The sequence below is a fragment of the Mustelus asterias genome, unplaced genomic scaffold (assembly GCF_964213995.1).
Source record: "Mustelus asterias unplaced genomic scaffold, sMusAst1.hap1.1 HAP1_SCAFFOLD_35, whole genome shotgun sequence".
Taxonomy (NCBI): domain Eukaryota; kingdom Metazoa; phylum Chordata; class Chondrichthyes; order Carcharhiniformes; family Triakidae; genus Mustelus; species Mustelus asterias.
This window is the reverse complement of record NW_027590117.1, coordinates 3,648,000-3,671,036: the sequence shown is the minus strand read 5'-3', so window position 1 is coordinate 3,671,036 and position 23,037 is coordinate 3,648,000. Positions and strand designations below refer to the sequence as shown.

The 23,037-nt window shown below is 44.4% G+C and overlaps 1 protein-coding gene and 2 non-coding genes across 3 annotated transcripts in view; 1 reads left to right on the top strand and 2 right to left on the bottom strand.

Moving 5' to 3' along the window:
• The window catches only part of LOC144482214 (putative G-protein coupled receptor 139), a 30,289-nt gene extending 7,471 nt beyond the window's left edge, over positions 1-22,818 (bottom strand). Inside the window, exons 1-4 of the mRNA XM_078201413.1 lie at positions 22,706-22,818; positions 22,488-22,618; positions 18,003-18,166; positions 14,283-14,415 (exon numbers count right to left, since the gene is read on the bottom strand). Of these exons, the coding sequence (XP_078057539.1) occupies positions 14,283-14,415; positions 18,003-18,166; positions 22,488-22,618; positions 22,706-22,818 (541 nt within the window). The remainder of the gene's footprint in view (positions 1-14,282; positions 14,416-18,002; positions 18,167-22,487; positions 22,619-22,705) is intronic.
• Positions 16,495-16,585, top strand: trnar-ucu (transfer RNA arginine (anticodon UCU)). The gene is given in 2 exon segments: positions 16,495-16,531; positions 16,550-16,585. It is a non-coding gene; the product is annotated as a tRNA-Arg (tRNA).
• On the bottom strand, positions 18,451-18,533 carry trnal-cag (transfer RNA leucine (anticodon CAG)). The gene has a single exon. It is a non-coding gene; the product is annotated as a tRNA-Leu (tRNA).
• Positions 22,819-23,037: the final 219 nt, after the last annotated feature.

Genomic DNA, 23,037 nt, shown 5'->3' with positions numbered 1-23,037 from the left:
TACACTTCCCACTGATTCTTTCACCTCTTGGTTCCCTGACTTTCCCTTCCCCCCCCCCCCCCCCCAATCTCTAGTTTAAAGTCCTATTGACCACCCTATTTACTCTCTTCGCCAGAACACTGATCCCAGCTCGGTCCAGGTGGAGACCATCCCAACGGTATAGGTCCCCCCTGCCCCAAAACTGATGCCAGTGTCCCATGAAAAAGAACCCCTCTTTCCCACACCACTCGTTCAGCCACGTGTTAACTTCCCCTATTCTTGCCTCCCTATGCCAATTTGAACGTGGCTCGGGCAGTAATCCGGAGATTATGACCCTTGAGGACCTGTTTTTTAATTTGATTTTCTCATGTTTGAGCATTTTAATTGGTTAGAAAAGTATGCTAATTCATTTCGTTTTATTCTAATTGTGTTCTTAAGTAAAATTTGAGTTGATAAAAGCTTCCTAGTGGATCAACTGAATCATACCTGGAGTAAAACACATTATGCTCACCCTATTCGTGGAATCATATCATCCCGACAGTGCAGAAGGAGGCCATTTGGCCCATCGAGCTCGCATTGAGAACAATCCACCCAGACTCTATCCCCATAACCCCACATGTTTACCCTGCTAACCCTTCTGACACTAAGGGGCAATTCAGCATGGCCAATCCAACTCACCTGCACATCTTTGGACAGTAAGGGACAATTTAGCATGGCCAATCCACCTAACCGGCACAGCTTTCGATACGAAGGGGCAATTTAGCATGGCCAATCCAGGTAACCAGCACATCTTTGAAAACTGAGGGGCAATTTACCAAGGCCAATCCACCTAACCAGCACATCTTTGGACACTAAGGGGCAATTTAGCATGGCCAATTCACCTAACCTGCACATTTCTGGGACACTAAGGGGCAATTTACCATGGCCAATCCACCTAACCTATACATTTTTGGACACTAAGGGGCAATTTAACATGGCCTATCCATCTCACCCATCACATCTTTGGACACTAAGGGACAATTTAGCATGGCCAATCCATCCAACCTACACATCTTTGGAGTGTGGGACACAACCGGAGCAGCCGGAGGAGACCCACAGAGTCATGGGGAGAATGTGCAAACTTCAAACAAACAGTGACCCGAGGCCGGAATTGAGCCTGGGTCCTTGGCGCTGTGAGGCTGCAGTACTAACCACTGTGCCACCGTGCTGCCCGAGTGCCACTGTGCCACCTAATGCCAGAATGAAATGTAAAAGTTGGGGTCTCGGATAAGAGCGTAATATACCTTGGAGTTTCTGATCTGTTTGCCAATGATATATCTATAAAATAAGATACTGGGGGCTGAACCTTGCAGCCATCAGGAGTTGTTTGACCAGACTGATGCATAAATGTGCAAACCTCTCCGTTGGAAATGCAATGCCTTTATTATAAGTCAAAATCGTCCACTTGGCAGAAACATAGAAACATAGAAACTGGAAGCAGGAGTCGGCCATTCGTCACTTTGAGACTGATCTGCCATTCATTATGATCATGGCTGATCATCGAATTCAATATCCTGATCCCCCACCGCCCCCCCCCCCCCGCCTTGCCACTATATCCCTTGATCCCTTTAGCCCCAAGAGCTATATCTGATTTCTTCTTGAAATCACACGACATTTTGGTCTCAGCTACTTTCTGTGGTCGTGAATTCCACATATTCACCACCCTCTGCATGTAGAAATTTCTCCTCACCTCAGTTCTAAAAGTTTCACCACTTATCCTAAAACTATGACACCCTTGTTCTGGACTCACCCCACCATCGGGAACAGGTGACAAAGTGTGTCGGAGGCACATATTCATAGATCATTTGCAAATAGCAATATAGATGGACTATTCCAGTAAAATTCAGAAAAAGAACAATTATGCAAGAGCTATTATTGAAAAGAATGGAATTTGTTGAGTGTATTCAGGAGGAATTTCTCATTCAGTCTGTGGATGGCCCGACTAGAGAGGGGCCAAAACTTGACCTTCTCTTGGGAATTAAGGAAGGGCAGGTGACAGAAGTGTTAGTGAGGGATCACTTTGGGACCAGTGACCATAATTCTATTAGTTTTAAGATAGCTATGGAGAATGATAGGTATGGCCCAAAAGTTAAAATTCTAAATTGAGGTAAGGCCAATTTTGATGGTATCAGACAAGAACTTTCAAAAGTTAATTGGGGGAGTCTCTGGGAAGGCAAAGGGACGTCTGGTAAGTGACAGGCTTTCAAAAGTGTGTTAACCAAGGTTCAGGGTAAATGCATTCCTCTCAGAGTGAAAGGCAAGGCTTGGCAGAAGTAGGGAACCCTAGATGACTCGGGATAATGAGGCCCTGGTCAAGAAGAAGAAAGATGCACATGACATGCATAGGCAGCTGGGATCAAGTGAATCCCTTGAAGAGTATAGGGGCTGTAGGAGTAGAGTTAAGAGAGAAATCAGGAGGGCAAAAACGGGACACGAGATCGTTTTGGCAGATGAGGCAAAGGAGAATCCGAAGAGCTTCTACATATACATAAAGGCCAAAAGAGTAACAAGAGAGCGTAAGGCCTCTTAAGGATCAACACGGTCATCTATGTGCGGATCCACAAGAGATGGGTGAGATCCTAAATGAATATTTCTCATCAGTATTTACTATCGAGAAAAGCATGGATGTTAGGGAACTTGGGGAAATAAATAGTGATATCTTGAGGAGTGTACATATTACACAGAACGAGGTGCTGGAAGTCCTAAAGCGCATCAAGGTAGGTAAATCCCCGGGACCTGATGAGGTATATCCAGGACAGTGTGGGAGGCTCGGGAGGAGATTGCGGGCCCCCTCGCCGAGATATTTGAGTCATCAGGTGAGGTGCCTGAAGATTGGAGAGTGGCAAATGTTGTGCCTTTGTTTAAAACGGGCTGCAGGGAAAAGCCTGGGAACTACAGCCCAGTGAGCCTTACATCTGTAGTGGGTAAGTTGTTGGAAGATATAATGAGAGACAGGATCTGCAGGCATTTAGAGACGCAAGAACTGACTAGGGACAGTCAGCATGGCTTTGTGAGTGGAAAATCATGTCTCACCAATTTGATTGCGTTTTTTGAAGGGTAACCAAGAAGGTAGATGAGGGCAGTGCAGTTGATGTTGTCTACATGGACTTTAGCAAGGCCTTTTATAAGGTACTGCATGGTAGATTGTTGCATCAGATTAAATCTCACCGGATCCAGGGTGAGGTATCGAAATGAATACAAAATTGGCTTCTTGACAGAAGCCAGAGGGTGGTTGTGGAGGGTTGTTTTTCGAACTGGAGGCCTGTGACCAGCGGTGTGCCTCAGTGATCAGTGCTTGGTCCACTGTTATTTGTCATTTATCCCAATGATTTGGATGAAAATATAGGAGGCATGGTTAGTAAGTTAACAGATGACACCAAGATTGGTGGCATAGTGGACAGTGAAAGAAGTTATCTTCAATTGCAACGGGGTGTTGATCAATTGGGCCAGTGGGCTGACAAATGGCAGATGGAGCTTAATTTAGACAAATTCGCGGTGATGCATTTTGGTAGATTGTACCAGGGCAGGAATTAGTTAATGGTAGGGCACTGGGAAGAGTTACAGGACAAAGTGATCTCGGAGTACATGTTCATAACTCCTTAAAAGCGGAGTCACAGGTGGACAGAGTGGCGAAGAAGGCATTCGGCATGCTTGGTTTCATCAGTCAGAACATTGAATACAGGGGTTGGGACATCTTGTTCAAGTTGTACAAGACATTGGTAAGGCCACACTTGGAATACTGTGTGTAGTTCTTGTCACCTTATTATAGAAAGGGTATTATTAAATTAGAAAGAGTGCAGAAACGATTTACTAGGATGCTCCTGGGACTTGATGGTTTGTGTTATAAGGAGAGGCTGGATAGATTGGGACTTTTTTCTCTGGAGCATAGGAGATTGAGGGGTGATGTTGTAGAGGCCTATAAAATAATGAGGGGCACAGATCAGCTGGATAGTCAACATATTTTCCCAAAGGTAGGGGAGTAAAAAACGAGGGGGCATAGGTTTAAGGTGAGAGGGGAGAGATACAAAAGTGTCCAGAGGGGCAATTTCTTTACACAGAGCGTGGTGAGTGTCTGGAACAAGCTGCCAGAGGTAGTCGTAGAGGCGGGTACAATTTTGTCTTTTAAAAAGCATTTAGATAGTTACATGGGTAAGATGGGTATAGAGGGATATGGGCCAAATGCGGGAAATTTGGATTAGTTTAGGGGTTTAAAAAAAAGGGCGGCATTGACATGTTTCGCCGAAGGGACTGTTTCCATGCTGTAAACCTCTATGACTCTATGACTCTAATTAAACCAGATAAAATTTAACATTCAAGTGACATCTAATCTTGGTAAAACAACTTAGCACGCCGTGTCCAATATTATATCTCATATGTCCAAGAAAAATGACATTTCTGGATTGTCGAAAGTGCAATTATTTTAACTATGATTGTCCGAGATTTGACGGAACTTCACTATTAGTTGCATTATTAAGAGTTTACTAATCTTATCTTTTCCTGACCCTGATCCATATATTCGATTTCTATAGCTATGAAACATTCACATACTTACAGATGATATTATATATTAATATAACCAGGTTACGCCATTGTAGTTGGTGATCCACAGTCAGTAAAATTGTACAGCAACAAATCGTCCAAATTAAGCAACTTATCCATAGAATCTCTTCAGTGAGACAGAGGCCATTAGAACTATCGAATCTGCACCGGCTCTCTGAAAGAGAATCTTACCCAGGCACACCCCTGTGAACCTACCATTTACTATGGATAATCCACCCAACTCACACATCTTTGGACACTGAGGGGTGATTTAGCATGGCCAATCGACCTAGCCTGCACATCTTTGGACACTGATGGATAATTTAGCATGACCAATCCACCTCCCCTGCACATCTTTGGACACTAAGGGGTCATTTGGCATGTCCAACCCTCCAGGGACTCACGTTCAATTTCCAGCTTGGGTCACTCTCTGTGTGGTGTTTTCACATTCTCTCCGTGCCTGGTTGGGTTTCCTCCGGGTGCTCCGGTTTACTCCTCCAGTCCAAAAGACGTGCTGGTTAGGTGCATTGGCTGTGCTAAATTCTCCCTCATTGAACCCGAACAGGCACCGGAGTGTGGCGACTCAGGTATCTTCACAGAAACTTCATTGCAGAGCTAATGCGAGCCTACTTGTGACACTAATAAATGAACTTAAATCTAATTTGCACACCTTGGTATGTGGGGAAAACCTGAGCATGCAGAGGAAGTCCTCATGGGCAGTGAGAGAACTTACAAACTCCACGCAGACAGTAACACAAAGCCGGAATTGAACGCGGGTCCCTGGTGTTGTAAGGCGACAGTGCTAACCACCGCGCCACCGTTCCTATACAACAATGACCAACTAGATGAATCTGATACAATATAGAGCACATTACATAGGCTCACACACACATTCACACAACGCCAAGGACCAGTGTCCCTTACCAGGAACGCCAATGATAGCGAGGATTGAGCAACATATTTTCAGGGCAAGTTTAGCTTCAAGATGCATTTTCTGTGTGCAGAGATCTGCTTCTCCGTGCTGCAGACGCGTTGTCTTTGTTCAGTTCCGAGTCACTACGCTCCGAGATCCCTTAATTTATAGACTTTGGGATTCACAAGGGGATACGATGGTTGCAAGATCATTCAACGTCAGAGCTGTTTTCTCAAAGATAAGGTGAACAACAAGATAATTGCAATGAGTGCATTTCCTCTTGTGACTATATAAATTTCAGATTATTGCTTCGCTGGACAGTTCCATTCATATTACTTAGCGATTAAATATTCAACGTGTTATTCTGCCAACAACTGGGAAATTCTAACACTATCATTTAGGGTCGCACAGTGGCACGGTCGTTGGCAATGCTGCTTGACAGCGCCAGGGACCCGCGTTCATTTCTGGGCCAAGGTTGACTGTCTGTGTGGAATTTGCATGTTCTCCCCATGTCTGCATGGGTTTCCTCTGGGTGCTCCGGTTACCTCCCACAGTCCAAAGATGTGCAGGTTAGGTGGATTGGCAATGCTTAAGTTCTCCTCAACGTCAGAGGATTAGAAGGGTAAATACATGGGGATGCGGGGATAGGGCCTTTGTCGGATTGTGGTGGGTACAGACATCTTCTCCACTGTAGGGATTCCATGATTCTATGATCAGTGTTTTCAGTAGCCCAGTACATCACGCAAACCAGCTGCCCATCCATTGACTCTGTCTACACTTCCCACTGCCTTGGAAAAGTTCCAGCACAACTAAGGACTCCACGCACCCCGGACATACTCTCTTCCACCTTCTTCTGTTGGGAAAAAGATACGAAAATCTGAGGTCACATACCAACTGACTCAAGAACAGCTTCTTCCCTGCTGCCATCAAACGTTTGGACTTACCTTGCATTAAGTTGTTCTTTCTCTACACCCTAGCTATGACTGTAACATACCTTTCTGCAACCTCTCCTTTCCTTCTCCCCTATGTACTCTATGAACAGTATGCTTTGTCTGGAGCACACACAAGAAACAATACTTTTCACTGCATCCCAATTCATGCGACAATAATCAATCAAATCAAGTCAGTGATATCATTGGATTTCAACATTTCTGGTCTTTGAAATCTTTCTTGAATAAAGATTAATCCCAGTTCATTTCTGTCTCAAGTGGACATGATCCCATGGCCTCTATTGAATGATGGGCAGGTGAAGGGTTACTCCTTGTTTTCCACAACAGTATTAATCATTCAACCAATAACATTGAAGAAAACAATTTACCTGGTCACTACATCGCTCTTTTGGGGGATCTTGCTATTGCCTCTGACATTTCTGCAAAACTACAACAGTAATTGCAGTTTGGAAAGTATTTTCATGGCGATGGCCTGGGGTATTATCACTCGGCTATTAATCTAGAAACTCAGCTAATGTTCTGGGGACCCGGGTTCCATTCCCGCCATGGCAGACGGTGGAATTTGAATTCAATAAAAAAAATCTGGAATTAAGAATCTACTGATGACCCACTGTCGATTCTCAGAAAAAACCATCTGGTTCACCAATGTCCTTTAGGAAAGGAAATCTGCCATCCTTACCTGGTCTGGCCTACATGTGATTCCAGAGCCACAACAATGTGGTTGACTCTTAACTGCCCTCAGGCAACTAGGTTTGGGCAATAATTGCTGGCCAGCCAGCGATGCCCATGTCCCACAAATGAATTAAATAAAAATTGAAGTATACACAGAGGTTTTGTCCGAATAATGTAAGAAAAATATGAGGATCATAAATAAGGTACAAATCATAGAATCCCTACAGTGCAGAAAGAGGCCATTCGGCCCATCCAGTCTGCACCGACCACAATCCCACTCAGACCCTTTACCTGTACCCTGACATATTTACCCACTAATCCCTCTGGACTACGCATCTCGTGATACTAAGGGGTAATTTAGCATGGCCAATCAACCCAACCCGCACATCTCTGGATTATGGGAGGAAATCGGAGCACCCGGAGGAAACCCATGTAGACACAGGGAGAATGTGCAAACGCCACACAGACAGTGACCCAAGCCGGGAATCGAACGCGCGTTGCGAGAGCTGCGAAGCAGCAGTGCTAACCGTTGTGCAACCGTGCCGCCCGATAACACCAAGATTACAAAAGAACTGAGATGTTATAAAAGGCAATATAGATATGTATGTTAGGTGGATTGACGACGCTACATTATACCTAGTGGGGATAAAGTCTTAGTATTGCTACCAGTTGTAGTTGAACTTTTAAAAGCAAGGCTTAGTGGGCCTTATCAAATTGAATGGGAATTGAGTGAAGGGAATTATTTGATAAATACACCAGATAGAAGGAAAACTCACAGAGTGTGCCATGTGAATATGCTTAAAAGGTATTTTGATCGGGAAGCAAAACAGAAGAAGGATCTTTTAATGGTTATAACTCAAAGTGAAGAACTCTGAATGACTCTGAACTTGACTTTCCTCAAATTAAATTGAATAATGAGGAAGTTCTTGGGAATTTTGATAAATTATTGAGTTACCTTCCAGAGGAAAATTGAACTGACCTGAAAGAGTTATTAATATCACATGGACAAAAATGTGGGAATACACCGGGAAGAATTAAAATGATTCTGAACCAAACAGTTGTAAAAAATGCTGTTCCAATTCAACAACATCCTTGCAGACATGACCTTTTCAAGTAGGCACAGCGTCAGAAGGAGAAGCTGATGTTTACTCAGTCTGAGATGCAGCAGCCTAAACTCTTGAACAATCACATAAACTGGTGAAGTTGGAGATGGAGAACCAGTTACTCGTCAATAATGTGAACTCAGAAATTGCGCAGGATTGGAGACTGATACACGACAAGATGCCTGTTTTGGAACATGTTCTTGAGTTGTTCAAATTACCTGAATGTAAATTGCACGACTGTCAAAACAGCACATCATCTATCTGAAGAAAAGTGTAGTTGAATAAACAATCATGTATATTCTCAAAAAGGAGATTGAGAAGTGAAAGTATCATGCTAATGTGGATCAAAGGAAAGGACAACAACATGAAATGAGACTGTTTGCCACAACTGTACCATGATCTCAAACGAACTGCTGGAACTATGGTTCTGTACAGCCTGCAGAGATGTGGATAGCCAGTAAAATGGTACGGAACGCAGCAGGTGGCGAAATAAATTAAGATGGTTTCCACAGCAGTGTAACTGCCACAGTGGTTTTGGGAACCATGGTCGAAATGGGTTCTGACAGCAAGGAAGACAATCTGAGGCATGTCTTTGCCAAACAATATGTGTACAAGTGATGGTGCAGATCCAGAGCAAACAAAGGAGTTGAATTGTTTGGCAGAGGAGGAGTTAAGGCCAATTAACAAGATAGGGGACAGATATAAAATGACCTTACTGAATGGCCCAGACTACACACATGTATTATGTTATTCTCCTGATCCTGCCTAGTTCTGTGGGGACATTACCAGAGCTAATTTATCGTCGTAATGACAAAGGTGAGCTCGCCTTTGGCATCAAGGCAGGATTAAGGACTGAAGGAGCCTTGGAGATGAAACACTTTGTCACGAATGTGATAAAAGAAGAAGGAGTGGAAGACAAGGACCAAAAGATGACACAAAGATTAGTCGGGTGGTTAACAGTGAGGCGGAGTGTCTTGGGCTACAGGAAGACATAGAAGGATTCGCCAAATGGGCAGATAAGTGTCAGATGGAATTTCACCCTGAAAAGTGCGGGGTGAGACACTTTGCAAGGAGTAAGTTGAAAAGGAAGTATTCAATAAATGGTGACATTCGGAAGTTTTGTGGAACAAAGGGACCTTGGTGTGTTTGTTCACAGATCTCTGAAGGCGGAAAGCATGTGATTAGGGTGGTGACAAAGGCACATGGGACACTTACCTTTATCAATCGAGGCGATTACAAAAGCAGGGAAGTCTTGTTAGAGTTGTTCAGAACATTGGTGAGGCCACAGCTGTGTGCACTTCTGGTCGCCACCTTATTGGAAGGATGTGATTGCACTGGAGGGGGTGCAGAGGAGATTTACCAGGATGCGGTCTGGGATGGAACATTTAAGTTATGAAAAGCGGTTGGGTTGGCTTGGGTTGTTTGCATTGGAGCAGAGAAGACTTAGGGGTGACCCAATCGAGATGTACAAGATTAAGAACGTCACGGACAGAGTGAATAAGGAGGAGTTGTTACCCTTAGTTGAAGGGTCAGTCACAAGGGGACATAGGTTCAGGGTGAGGGGCAGGAGATTTCAAACGTAATTGAGAGCAATGTGGGTGAAAGGCTTCTGAAATGTGCTCTGGAGTGCTTTTACAGAAGAATTTTTGAAAGCAAACGATGATGGAGATTGTTTCTGGATCTTTGTGTTGGGCAATGATTTGAGTCAAGTAGACCAAGTATCATAGAATCATACAATTCCTACAGTGCCATTCGGCCCATTGAGTCGGCACTGACTGCATTTTTGTGTGCAAGATTATGAGGAGCATGGACAGAATGGATAAGGATCAGCTATCCCCCCTAGTTGAAGGGTCAGTCACGAGGCTATATCGGTTCAAGGTGAGGGGCAGGAGGTTGAGGGGGAATGTGAGGAAAAATTGTTTTACTCATAGGATGGTGACGGTCTGGAATGAGCTGCCTGTAAGGGTGGTGGAGACGGGATGCCCCACATCCTTTCAAAATTACCTAAATGAGCACTTGGCACGCCATAACACTCAAGACTATGGGCCAAATACTAGTAAGTGGGATTAGGTGGGAGTTCAAGTGTTTTTAATGGAAGGATGTCCCAGATCATCCACGGCCAGAACCTCTTTGGCTTGAAAGACGGAATGTTGAAGGTAACAATACATACCCAGTTTATTTGATAAATAACGAACAAATGGGAAAGATACAGAGGAGCAGATTCGCAAAGAAATTACAGAGAGGCGGGAAAATGTAGAACTATGAACATGGAAACATAGAAAATAGGTGCAGGAATAGGCCATTTGGCCCTGGGAGCCTGCTTTTCCATTCAATATAACCGTGGCTAATCATGCACTTTCAGTATCTCACTCCGCTTTCTCTCCATACCCTTTGATCCCTTGAACCACAAGGGCCAAGTCAGCTCCCTCTTGAAGATATGTAATGGACTAGCCCCAACAGCTTTCTGTGGTCGAGAATTACACAGTTTTACAACTCTCTGAGTGCAGAAGTTCTTCCTCATCTCAGCTCTGAATGGCTTACCCCTCATTCTTGGACTGTGACCCTAGTTTTGGACTTCCCAAACATATATATCAGTACATAGAATCCGACAGAGCAGAAGGAGGCCTTTCGGCCCATCGAGTCTGCGCCAACCACAATCCCACCCAGGCCCAATCTCCAGAACTCCATGCATTTACTCTAGCTAGCCCTGCTGACACCAAGGGAGAACTGAGCATGGCCAATCCACCTAACCCGCGCATCTTTGGAGTGTGGGAGGAAACCGGAGCACCCAGAGGAAACCCACACAGACATGGGGAGAACGTGCAGACTCCACACAGAGAGAGACCCAAGCCAGGAATCAAACCCGTGTCCCTGGCACTGTGAGGCAGCAGTGCTAACCACTGTGCCAATCACCACTGTGCCACCGTGCCACCCATCGGGAACAATCTTCCTGGACCCAGCCTTTCCAGTCCCATCAGGAATTGATATGTTTCTATGAGACTCCCTCTCATTCTTCCAAATTTCAGTGAGTATAAGCCCAGCCGATCCAGTCTCTCTTCATGTGTCAGTCCTGGTATTCCAGGAATCAGTCTCATGAACATTTACTGGACTCCCTCAATAGCAAGAGTGTCATTCCTCAGACTAGGAAACCAAAACTGCACACAATACTCAAGGTGTGTCCTCAACAAGGCCCTATATAGCTGCAGCAAGTTATACTGTCCCAAGTGCTGGTAGATGGGATTAGGTGGGAGTTCAGGTCTTTCTAATGGGTCGGTGCAGACTTGATGGGCCGAAGGGCCTCTTCTGCGCTGTCTGATTCTATGATTCTATGATTTTGAGAGTTGTTCTGCTGTTGTGTAAAATGCCTCTGTGTTGTCGTAAATATGCTTCCGGCTATGTAAATTTGATCCATCCTGTGTTAATGTTTTCTCTGTTCTGTTAGTATGTCCCCTGCTCTGTAAACGTACGTGTTCCCTGCTGTTTAAAAATATTCTCCGTTTTCATTTTTGGCTGGAAGTTTTCTTCCTGGTCTGATGTTCGGTGTTGGGTTAACATGTTGCATGTTGTGATAAGATGTTCTTGCGTAAAACTCTGGTTAAACTGTCATTGGATAAGGATGTCCCAATCTGGACTGCATGTTACCCTCTGTTAGTGAGTGAGATTGGCGGAGAAATATTGTATCCAACCCATGTATGTGAGTGAGATTTGTTCTGCATCTGTCAGTCTCCGGTTGTGGTTGCGAGGTTTTATTTGTTTTACCTATTTCGTCAGGCACCTGGGTTCGATTCCCAGCTTGGGTCACTCTCAGTGTGGAGTCTGCATGTTCTCCCCGTGTCTGCGTGGGTTTCCTCCGGGTGCTCCGATTTCCTCCCACAATGTGAAAGATGTGCTGGTTAGGTGCCTTGTCGGTGCTAAATTCTCCCTCAGGTGCCGGAGTGTGGCGACTGGGGGATTTTCATAGTAACTTCATTGTAGTGTTAATGTAAGCCTACTTGTGACACTAATACATAGTGTTAAAACTTCAACTTACGCAAGCTGGTGTCACTGGCCAGGCCAGCATTCATTCCCCTTCTCTAATTTACCTTGAGAATGATATGATGAGCTGCTTTCTTGAACCGCTGCAGTACCAGAGATGTAGGTACACCCACAGTGATGTTAGCCCAACAGTGTTAGGGAGGGATTTTGCCGCAGTGACACTGATGGAGCCGTGATGTGTTTCCAAGTCAGGACGGAGGGTGGCTTGGAGGGGAGTTTCCAGGTGCTGGTGCCCCACGTAGCAGGTAGAGGTGGTGGGTTTGTAGGTGCTGTCTAAAGAGGGTAGATGAAGAAATACTGTTCCCACTGGCAGAGGGGAGAAGGATGTTTTTAATGTGCTGAGTGTTTAGGACCTGGAATCCACTGCCCGAGAGTATAGGCAGCATGAAATCAGGGTTATCAAAGGGGAATGGGATCAGCACCTGAAGAGAACAATGACTGGGAAAGGGACAAGATGAGTTGTTCTTGTACAGAACAGCACACAGAGAAAGGGCCGAATGGTCTCCCTCTTTGTTGTATCTATTCTAAGATTCTATATTTATCAGCGTTGGACTCATTCTGTATCGGTCTGTCTCTGCTGCAACATCTGTGTGATCTTAAGGTGCTTGGGGGTAGGTACAGGGGAAATGTTAGGGGGATGTTTTTCACACAGAGGGTGGTGGGCGAGTGGAATCGGCTGCCGTCAGTGGTGGCGGAGGCAAACTCAATAGGGTCTTTTAAGAGACTCCTGGATGAGTACATGGGACTTAATAGGATGGAGGGTTATAGGTAGGCCTAAAAGGTAGGGATATGTTCGGCACAACTTGTGGGGCCTAAGGGCCTGTTTTGTGCTGTAGTTTTTCTATGTTTCTTCTATGTTTCTATATTCATTATAAATGTACTTGTGTCTGAGACACTTTGCAAGTCTGTACTCATTCTACCTGGACGATAACTGATTGAAACCGGGCATTTTGGTCTAATTAGTACATGATTCCACACGAACATCTCCATGACAATTCATTCTCCATCGTCTGATTATCCAGAGTTCCCTGAAATACAGCAATGCTAATTGACTCAACTGCTCCAGACAGGAACAAGTTCCAAATTACGGAATAATGGGAAAGTCCATTAATATTGAATTCTCTGTGGGATTTAATGCTGATATCCAATCAGTATAGAGGACAGTGAAGAAAATTAGCTAGGATCTTGATCAATTGGTCCAGTGGGCTGACGAATGGCAGATGGGGTTCAATTTAGATAAATGCGAGGCAATGCATTTTGGTAGGTCGAACCAGGGCAGGACTTATTCAATTAATAGTAGGGCGTTGGGGAGAAGTTATAGAACAAAGAGATCTAGGGGTACATGTTCATAGCTCCTTGGAATTAGAGTCACAGGTGGACAGAAGGCATTCGACATGCTCGGTTTCATTGCTCAGAACTTTGAATACAGGAGTTAGGATGCCTTGTTGAGGTTGTACAAGACATGGTAAGGCCACACTTGGAATAATGTGTACAGTCCTGGTTACCCTATTATAAAAAGGATATTATTAATCTTGAAAGTGTGCAGAAAATACTTAATAGGATGCTACTGGGAATTGAAGATTTGAATTATAAGGAGAGGCTGGGTAGACTGGGACATTTTTCCCTGGAGCGTAGGAGGCTGAGGGCTGACCTTTTTGAGGTCTATAAAATAATGAGGGCCATAGATCAGCGAGATAGTCAATACCTTTTCCCAGAGGTAGGGGAGTCTAAAACGAGAGGGTATACGTTTAAACTGAGAGGGGAGAGAGACAAAAGGGTCCAGAGGGGCATTTTATTCACACAGAGGGTGGTGAGTGTTTGGAACGAGCTGCCACAGGCAGTAGTAGAGGCGGGTACAATTTTGTCTTTTAAACAGCATTTAGACAGTTTCATGGGTAAAAGGGATATGGGCCAAATAGAGGCAAGTGAGACTAACTTAGTGGTTAAAAAGGGGGCGGCATAGACACGTTGGGCCGAAGGGCTTTTTTGCATGCTACAAACCTCTATGACTCTATGATTAATTCCTGATTGTTCTGTCTCTGCAACACCCACCTTTCATGTGAATTTCTTCCGCTCTGCTGCGGTTCTGTATTGCGGCCAGCAGATGGCAGCACACTCTGGTAGACTGAAGTTTTGGCATCAGAGAGGGATACAATAGGCAAGAATTGTTCACATTATATTGAGCCTGGGACGGAGGAATTTCGAAATATTGAATGTGCTTGCCATATCATTTCCAAATCTACCACTACGCTGCATTCCGCTGTATTCATCATTTGAATCCCGCTAATTTAGCAAAACTATGTTTTTTTTTAACTGAAAATATAAAGTGGCATTTTATTTTGAACCAAATGGCATTTTGAATCATTGTTGTTTAGCATAGTTAGAATTTCATTACGCAACAGTTAAATTATTTGTACAAACCTATCAAAGCATATATTACACAACGTTGTACCTATTTCTGATTGGGGATGTAATGTCGAGAGAAACATGCTTTTCTTGACAAGTATTACTGACCTGTATCTGGGGGTCATGATGTGGAGATGCCGGCGTTGGACTGGGGTAAACACAGTAAGAAGTTTACCAACACCAGGTTAAAGTCCAACAGGTTTATTTGGTCGCAAAAGCCACACAAGCTTTCGGAGCTCCAAGCCCCTTCTTCAGGTGAGTGGGAATATTGCATTGCCCATTCTGCATTGCCCCTGCATTGCCCCTTCTGCATTTCCCCTTCCCACTCACCTGAAGAAGGGGCTTGGAGCTCCGAAAGCTTGTGTGGCTTTTGCTACCAAATAAACCTGTTGGACTTTAACCTGGTGTTGTTAAACTTCTTACTATATCTGGGGGTACAGGTTTCAATCTCAAAATTTGCCAAGGATGCAAGACTTGAAAATATTATGAACTTTAGTGAGGAGGATATTGATAATCTTCAAGAAGATATGGACAGGCTGGTGGAATGGGCAGACACGAGACAGATGCAATTTAATTAATGTCGGGAATTATGAAGTGATATATTTTGCTCCGAAGATCGAGGAGAGGTGATGTAAAATAAGGGTACACCTTCATCCTATCTAATCCCTGTTGCATCTTTACCATGCTAAGATTCCAGTCTATTCACCAATCTGAGAACCCATTGAATATCCAGCCTGAAGTCTGCATTGCCCCTTCTAATTCTGCAGTGATCAGTAAACATGTGGCACTCCCAATTTCCGATATAGTTTCACCCGGCAATGCCTCCCTGCTCCGTCTCACAACTCAGTCAACATTGTACCTCCATTTTGTGCATTGCCCATGGTAGGCTTATCGTGCCCAGTCCCCATTGTGTTTCAGTTTGCTCAATTACATTGCCCAGATTGCAGACTGTTCCAACTTTTCTATTCTCCATTAATAATAAATGAATAAATAGAACCATCCCTTGATTAAACACTCTCACCTTTCAATGTTTAGCTCGTGAGTTTAATGAAGTGCTGTGTGTGATTCCCGCCTTTATGCTTCTGCACAAATTTGGTCAAAGGAAAGTTATCCAAATATATATTCAATTCTCCTTCTCATTCACAAAGAACTGAGCGGCTGATGGATACAGTTTCAATAGTAGCTTTAAAAAGATAGAGAATGAATTTACAAATTTCAAATTCAAGGGTGACATCAATGCCCGAAGTGGTTTTCTGGCTGTGGTGACGAGAATAACAATGCAGATTATCAATTTGAATTGTTCAAAATCATAGAATGGACCATCCATTGTGGATGGAAGGAAACTTTAAACTGTGCAGCTGTGCTGCGCTTCAGGAGCTTGTTTTACAGAAATCTCCATTAATCAAAAGTTTTGCCTCATCCGCTGAGCATTTCCAGCATTTTCTGTATTTGTTTCAGATTTCCAGCTTCCAGCTTTGCGTTGTGTTCTGTGCAGGTGTTTTACTGGAACAGGGAACAGGTTCTGATCAGTCTTGTGACAGATAGAGTAGAATGTGTCTCCCCACTGTCAAGCCTGTGAGATTAGTCTCCAAGCTGTACAGGAGAATGAGGAAGACGGGGTGGGGCGGGGGGAGGAGGGATCATTCTGGAACGATTTCCTGTACCTGGGACACAAAGGTGTGTATTTGCACAAAGGTATGTCTTTTAGCAGACATAAGATGTCCCAATACGACGTGTACTCAATGAAATTCCTCTTAACTGTTCTCAACGGTTTAACTGCGATATCGTTGAACTGACCAATAGTTTGTACATTGTCAATAATCCACATATGGACCTGCAAAGTGAGCTGGCGGTACGCGGCTCTGTGGCGCAATGGATAGCGCGTTGGACTTCTAAATGATGGCAAGTTAGCCATTCAACGGTTGTGGGTTCGAGTCCCACCAGAGTCGGATTTTGGATCAGATTAGTTACAAACAGTTTGCTGCTTCATTTATGTGATTCAGCTTCCGCACCAACATTTCCTGCTCTGCCATCTCTCCATGTTGTTCCTGTTTATTCGGCTCCCATGGAAACCACTGACTCGAGAATAAATGGCAAACCCCGGGGTCTTTCTTAAACTTTGACACAGGGTTCGCTTAGTAATAGTAACATCATTTTTTCACACTAAGCGATACATAAAGAGGATTAAGGAACACACACACACACATACACAACCAATTTATAAATAAATAGAAACAGTAAATAAATAATAGTGTCCTTCAAAGAGCTGGTGTTATTCTGATGTGTCTGCTGCGCTTGTCCTTCTCGGCTGTAGTGGTCGTGGGTTTGGAAGGTGCTGTCAAAGGAGCCTTGCTGAGTTGCTGCAGTGCATCTTGTAGATGGTGCACATTGCTGCCGTTGTGTAGGGAGTGAATGGGAAGCGAATGAATTTGTCCTGGATTGTGTCAAACTTCTGTAGTATTGCTCAAGATGCAGACACCCAGGCAAGTTATCTCAGGAAACCAGGTGCTCTGGTTTTCTCACAGTCCAAGGATTGGCAGGTTGGGTGGATTGGCCATGCTAGATTGCCCTGAGGTGCCCCAGTAAGTGCAGTGAAGGTAGATCAGCGGGTTGGATGCGTGGCGCCGCAGGGATAGGTCCTGTGTGCGATGCTCTGAGAGTCGGTACAGACTCGATGGGCAGAATGGTCTCCTTCAGCACTGCCGCGATTCTATGATCCTGAGGCCATTTGACTGTTGGAAATTCCCTGAGAAACAGGGGAAAGCTGTGTTTGCAGCATTTACAGCAGTGAATTTGTTGCAGATTTAATAGGTTACTGCAAGATGATGTAAATAGCCTTTTCATGTAAGCAAATAGTGGAGATATTTGTACAGAGTCTCGACACATGTTCTTTATCTCTGTAGATTATGTACTGTAGTGGGAAAGACTATATTAACTTGAAGGGAAGGGATATTACGTCTCGAGTAATTGTCAGGGATTAGGGCTCTGCTCATTTGAACCCAGGAACTTCTATTTACTGGGCAGTTACTTTCACCAACTAAGCCACAGAGTCTGGCGGCAGCCAGAGGTACAGTGAAATGCTGGAAATAAGATTCAGATGGGGTAGATTCTGTGAAAATAGAGATAGCTCACATTTCAGATACTGACCTTTCACGGGAACGATCGTTTCTCTCTCCACAGATGTTACAGGATTTTGGATAGATTCATGAAAGAAAACCAATTGAATCCCACAGTGGCCCATCGAGAATGCACCGATTTCCCTATAAGCCTTTCAAATCCGCCTTTCCCCGACATTGTACAAACACATCACAGGGAATCGCACACAACACTTAGTGAAACTCTTCCGTTAAACATTCAGTGATTTACCGTGAGCTGGTTCCAGTTGCTGTTTTCAGACACACATCTGGTATGAAAGTAGCCGTGTTCAGGATGTGGCTCACACACAGTTTTCTGCTCTGAAGGCAGATGAGATCCTCCTGTGACACGAGGCGATTTCTTCAGAACTTCATTTACACGGGATATGTGTTTCGCTGGCACGGGAAGTATTAATTGTCCAAAATTAATTATCTTCGAGAATTTGGCAGTGAATTCATCCTTGAGCCCTTGCAGTGTATGTACAGATACACTGCTTTTCGGGACGGAGTTCCAGGATTGTCAGCCAGCCACAGAAACGGCGATTTATTTCCAAGTCAGGATGGTGTGTCCCTCTGAGTGGACCGAGTGGTCGTTGTTTCTGTGCATCTGCTGCCCTTGTGCTTCCAGATGAGAGATTTCGCGAGTTTGGCTGATGTCTGGCGCAGCAACTAAAAATCCATGTCAGGAGTGGGATTTGAACCCACGCCTCCAGAAGAGACTGCGACCTGAACGCAGCGCCTTGGACCGCTCGGCCATCCTGACTTCCTCTCTGCAGTCTCTGCAAAAATTGATTTGAATTTCATCTTTGTTGTCATTACATTGAGAACTCGATGTGTTTTTCCATTTTTGAACCCCAGCCAGAGGCCTGTATCTGAGCACCATCCTTCGCCAAGCCGCCGGGGCGTGAGCAGCTTCTCATTGCTGCATTGCTTGCTCTGTTTGCTCAAATCAACAAAGACCCAATTCCCGCCCTACCTGTTCCTTACACGAAGCTGTTGAGAGTGTCAGATCTGAGCAACGTGAAGTCTCCAATTGGAGAGTTACATCCTGGCGACAGGAATATCTCTTCACAGCTGCTTTCGGAGCTGCTGAAGATTTCCAGCATTTCCTGTTTCTGATTTTGTGCTCTATTAAAGGAGTTCATTTAGTGACAACCCAAAACTTGTCTCTTGGACGCAGCTCCAGATCCAGGTTTTCTGTGATCTTCTCACAGACAATTTCACTCTTCACTTTCCGACACACCTGCTTTAAAATCGGCTGTTTTCACAATCAGCATCCTGCCGCATTGCCTTCTTGATTAATAAGGGGATCAGGGATTATGGGGAAAAGGCAGGAGAATGGGGATGAGAAAAATGTCAGCCATGATTGAATGACGGGGCAGACTCGATGGGCCTCGTGGCCTAATTCTGCTCCTATGTCTTATGGTCTTCTGCTCTAAACCTCACCCCACCCTCCACCTGCTTGGAAAAATCGGCAATGCTTTCATGGTCATCAGTAGATTCTTAATTCCAGATACGTTTTACTGAATTCAAATTGCACCAAGAATTCCACCAGGAAACCCACCTGGTTCAGTAATGTCCTTTAGGGAACGAAATCTGCCGTCCTTACCCGGTCTGGCCTGCATGTCTCTCCAGAGCCACAACAATGTGGTTGACTCACAACTGCGCTCGGGCAACTCGCAGTGTGCAATAAATGCTGGCCAGCCAGTGATGCCCATGTCCCATGAATGAATAAAAAAAACCTACTGGCCCAGTCAGCGACGCTGAAAAAAATAAATCGGAGATTTAAAATGTGGAGATACACAACTCCTTTACAATCCCAAACATTGCAAATACAGAATTAATTCCAAACTAATTTACAGTTCTGGGAGCTGACTGTCAGAAAAAAATCTCTTGCGCACACACAATTCCACAGACAGAATCAGAAAGATCCCAATCCTCATACAGCAACAGATAGTGCAAGAGAAGTCTGAATATGACACAGATATAAAGGTAAAGTCACCATAGTCCCAAATGATCATGCGCTGTGCCACATCTCAACAGGGACAGATTACTGGTGATGATTTAGCAGAAGGAGGACATTCGTCCCACCGCACCTGCACGGAAGTCAATCCCACCCAGGCAGTATTCCCGTAACCCGACATATTTACCGTGCTAATCCCCCTGACACCAAGGACCAATTTAGCATGGCCAATCCAGCTCATGCGGCGCTAATATTCATGGCTAACCTGCCGATTCTGGAAAGACAAAATCTGCCACGGGTACCGTTATTGAAGTTGGTGTCTCCTTTGGAGATTCTGAAACCATGTGTTCATGGTGGCAAACACCTGCCCAAAGTTGATTTAAATCGATTATCAGCTGGAGTTTCTAATTGCTTTAGAAATATGGTAATGTGTAATGGGGCTGGAATATTCACCCCTCAAGCCTTTATCGAAATCTGTGTCCACACTTCAATTTTGTTCTGTGAACCGCTAAACGATTCAACAGTCCACCCTCAAAAAGTGGCCAATATGGAGACAATTTGGTTTTATAAATATGATCTGTCTTGAACAGATTTTTTCTCTGATTTGTAAAGGTGTTTCCTGTTGTGTGAAATGTTCTCTGTTGTTCTATGAAGATGATTTCTTTGGCAAAACTGTGGGAATTTCAAGGTCGCCGTTACTGAAGCTAGCTTACAATTCCAGGCTAATTTCGTCCGAATGGACAAATCTTGTTTCTGTTTTCTCTCCATGTATCTATGTATTAAATCAGTGAATTTGAAGTCCACCAGCTGCCGTGATGGGATTTACTCAGTGTCCCCAAAGGTTAGTGCGGGCCTCTGGATTACTGCCCAGTGACATAACCTTTCATCCCTGTAAACAAAAACAGTTCATTCAGCTCATTATTAATCCTCTTCCTGAAGAGATTAGAATTCCCTCCACAGAATTTCATTCAACCGATTGATACAAAGATTTTGTTCTACTCAGGATCATCAGTCATTTGTCCAGATCAAACAAATATTGTTGGGACTTGTTGGGAGCTGTCGATCATGACATGACTGAGAATTTAACGGACAAAATAACAAGGAAATGCATTCTGAGAAAGAGCCCTGCAAAGTTTGGAAGAACAAGCGGATTTCTGTTGACGGAGTAGAACACGGGTCCCACAGAGCTGCATCAGAGTTGTGCATAAAGCGACCGCGACAGGACTCGAACCTGCAATTTTCTAATACCATCACTAAAAGGATCACATTCACACACCTAGAACAAAGAACAATACAGCACAGGAACAAGCCCTTCCGCCCTCCACGGCCGCGCCACTCCCTGGTCCCAACTAGACCATTCTTTTGTATCCCCCCATTCCCACTCCATTCATGTGACTATCTAGATAAGTCTTTAACGTTCCCAGTGTGTCTGCCTCCACCACCTTGCCCGGCAGCGCATTCCAGGCCTCCACCACCCTCTGTGTAAAATACGTCCTTCTGGTATCCGTGTTAAACCTCCCCCCCCCCCCCTCACCTTGAACCTATGACCCCTCGTGAACGTCACCACCGACCTGGGAAAAAGCTTCCCACCGTTCACCCTATCTATGCCTTTCATAATTTTATACCCCTTATCCCCCGTCTTTCCAGTGAGAGCAACCCCAGTTTACCCAATCTTTCCACATAACTAAGCCCTTCCATACCAGGCAACATCCTGGTAAACCTCCTCTGAACTCTCTCTAAAGCCCCTACGTCCTTCTGGTAGTGTGGCGACCAGAACTGGGTGCAGTATTCCAAATGCGGCCGAACCAACGTTCTATACAACTGCAACATCAGACCCCAACTTTTATACTCTATGCCCCGTCCTATCAAGGCAAGCATGCCATATGCCTTATTCACTAACTTTTCCACCTGTGGCGTCACCTTCAAGGATCTGTGGACTTGCACACCCAGGTCCCTCTGCGTATCTACACCCTTTATGGTTCTGCCATTTATCGTAAAGCTCCCCCCTACGTTAGTTCTATCAAAATGCATCACTTCGCATTCATCTGGATTGAACTCCATCTGCCATTTCTTTGCCCAAATTTCCAGCCTATATTTATCCTTCTGTAGCCTCTGACAATGTTCCTCACTATCTGCAAGTCCAGCCATTTTTGTGTCGTCCGCAAACTTACTGATCACCCAGTTCACCTTCTTCCAGATCGTTTATATAAATCACAAACAGCAGAAGTCCCAATACAGAGCCCTGCGGAACACCACTAGTCACAGGCATCCAGCCGGAAAAAGACCCTTCCACTACCACCCTCTGTCTTCTGTGACCAAGCCAGTTCTCCACCCATCTAGCCACCTCCCCCTTTTATCCCATGAGATCCAACCTTTTGCACCAACCTCATCCATTCGGACACGCGGTCAACGAATAGACCGCTCACCTGACATTAGCACAATTTCAATAAATACTGTGATTTTATATATATATGTAGATATATGTAGATATATATATATATATATATATATATATATATATATATATATATATATATATATTTCTTCAGTTCAAATTTTGGATGATCAGCTGATTCCCAAATCCCCGAAAATAAAAGGGAAAGTCTCAGCTGCCGTTAATAGCATTTTTCGATGTCGAAAATGTCTTTTACTCGGAGATTTGTTGCATACTCATTCAGTGATGCCCTCGCAGCGAGAATCGTACCATTAGACCAACAAGACTTTGGCATGTATGGCGCTTATGCCAATACATACTTCCACTTCCATTTCTACTCAATGTTGACCAGCTGTCTTTGCACACCATGAAAGCAAAATAGGGAAATGTGATCCTCTTTATCTTAGACCCTGAATATCCCACCAGATATTCAATGTTAGAATTGTAGTTGCTGTCAGTAAAACAAATTATCATCACATCAGTCAGGGACTGCTATGAAAGAACCGACATGCAACAAAGTGTGGAAGAGCACCGCTACAGGCGTGCAAATACAGAGAAGCAGTTCCGTAGATTAATGATGAAAGTGGGCTTTGCACCCACCCGTGCAGAACACAATCGATTAACAGGCCATCGCCAAAACCGCTCGGTCATCTCGTCAGCCACCCAGAAACTTCTAACCGTCTCTTTCCATTTGATTTTCTATCCATGAAGAGTTGGGGAAGAAGTTCACCCTCACCATCACTCCTGGATGTCCAGCCACGTGGAATATGTTGGAAATGTAGCTGCTGCAAACAGAGGAAAGTTCCATCCTATCTGCTCAGGGAATGTTGGGATTGGAGCGGTGTGAAACGTTCCCAGAGCATGTTGCAT